Source organism: Opisthorchis viverrini (genome assembly GCF_000715545.1).
Source record: "Opisthorchis viverrini unplaced genomic scaffold opera_v5_3507, whole genome shotgun sequence".
Classification (NCBI taxonomy): Eukaryota; Metazoa; Platyhelminthes; class Trematoda; order Opisthorchiida; family Opisthorchiidae; genus Opisthorchis; species Opisthorchis viverrini.
In genome coordinates, this window is record NW_008755968.1 from 1 (window position 1) to 1,106 (window position 1,106).

The window sequence follows — 1,106 nt, forward strand, 5'->3', positions numbered from 1 at the left end:
TAAAGCAACCGACAGAAAACTCCTGCTTGGACGCATGGACGCAGAATTTAAACTCATGTGAAATTCGCGCCAAACTTATGGGGAATTGAGTCCAGATAGGCATCTAATCTTCAAGATCTACTGCTTTGTTTTTTGACGTGACCTTTTGTGGAGGCAGTAGACTTGGCTGATTTTCAGCACTTGGTTTCCCTGGCCTTTTCGGAGTATCGGATACATTCATCAGATCTTACTTGAAAAGCATCTTTTTTGTCCGCCAAGTCATTCAAACCGTGTTCTAGTTGACTTCTGATTTCTTCGACCTTCGTCTCCAAAGCGATCACCTTGTGGTTGGTGTGAGTAGTCTTCATTCTCGACCCGAGAAACTGTCCACTGCAGGCAGCACACAGAATCGTTCTACACGTTTCACAGTATGCACAGGCTTGTGGGATTTCCGAAGGTGCGGTGGCATTGAAAACAACCGGGTCCATAGGTTCTGTTGAGTCTCGCTCGACTTGATTTGCCTGGTTGTGATCCATGCATAGTGTCGGAGGGTCTTGATGGGTTCTCGTTAGTAAGGATGTCCGACGAAGTTCCTGTGTAGTAGTGAAAAATTAACAACGGCTTTGTCATTTAGCAAGGGATGTTGTCTATAGCGCAGTTGAGTGATAGTAGCCTCTGAGCGATAGCATCTGCTGTCACATCGCTGCAAAAATAGAAAGCTGTCTGTGGAAATCCCAGGTTACACACTCCACGAATGAGAGTACAAATGACAATTTCTATCATTATTTACTGCCTACAGATGACAGTACTAACAAGCATAAGCTGTCTGACGTAGTTATTTAGTGCCTTGAATCAGTTCATGTTTCGAGAGAAAATATTGGAAAGCAGACTTGAGCTTGAAAATATTGCTGTAAACCAATATCTATTGGCTTCATCAGAGAAGAGTTAAAACACTTGGATTCAACAACAAATACAGCCATTTTACACATTGTGAGGGGGGTCGAGAACCTATTAGGCATACAGAAATCAGACTCTTCTCAAGTTTTCAGTTGGGCGAAGAAACTTTGAGAAACTCCAAGTGTCTTGGGGGGAACAACCTATAATTTACAAAATTCCCAATCGCACAA

The 1,106-nt window shown here is 42.9% G+C and overlaps 1 protein-coding gene across 1 annotated transcript; it reads right to left on the reverse strand.

Moving 5' to 3' along the window:
- Positions 1–230: 230 nt before the first annotated feature.
- On the reverse strand, positions 231–572 carry T265_16033 (hypothetical protein; the record flags this gene model as incomplete). Its single annotated transcript, XM_009179522.1, has 1 exon — positions 231–572. A coding segment is annotated over one exon (285 nt), but the record flags the coding sequence as incomplete, so codon positions are not given.
- Between the last annotated feature and the right edge of the window lie 534 nt (positions 573–1,106).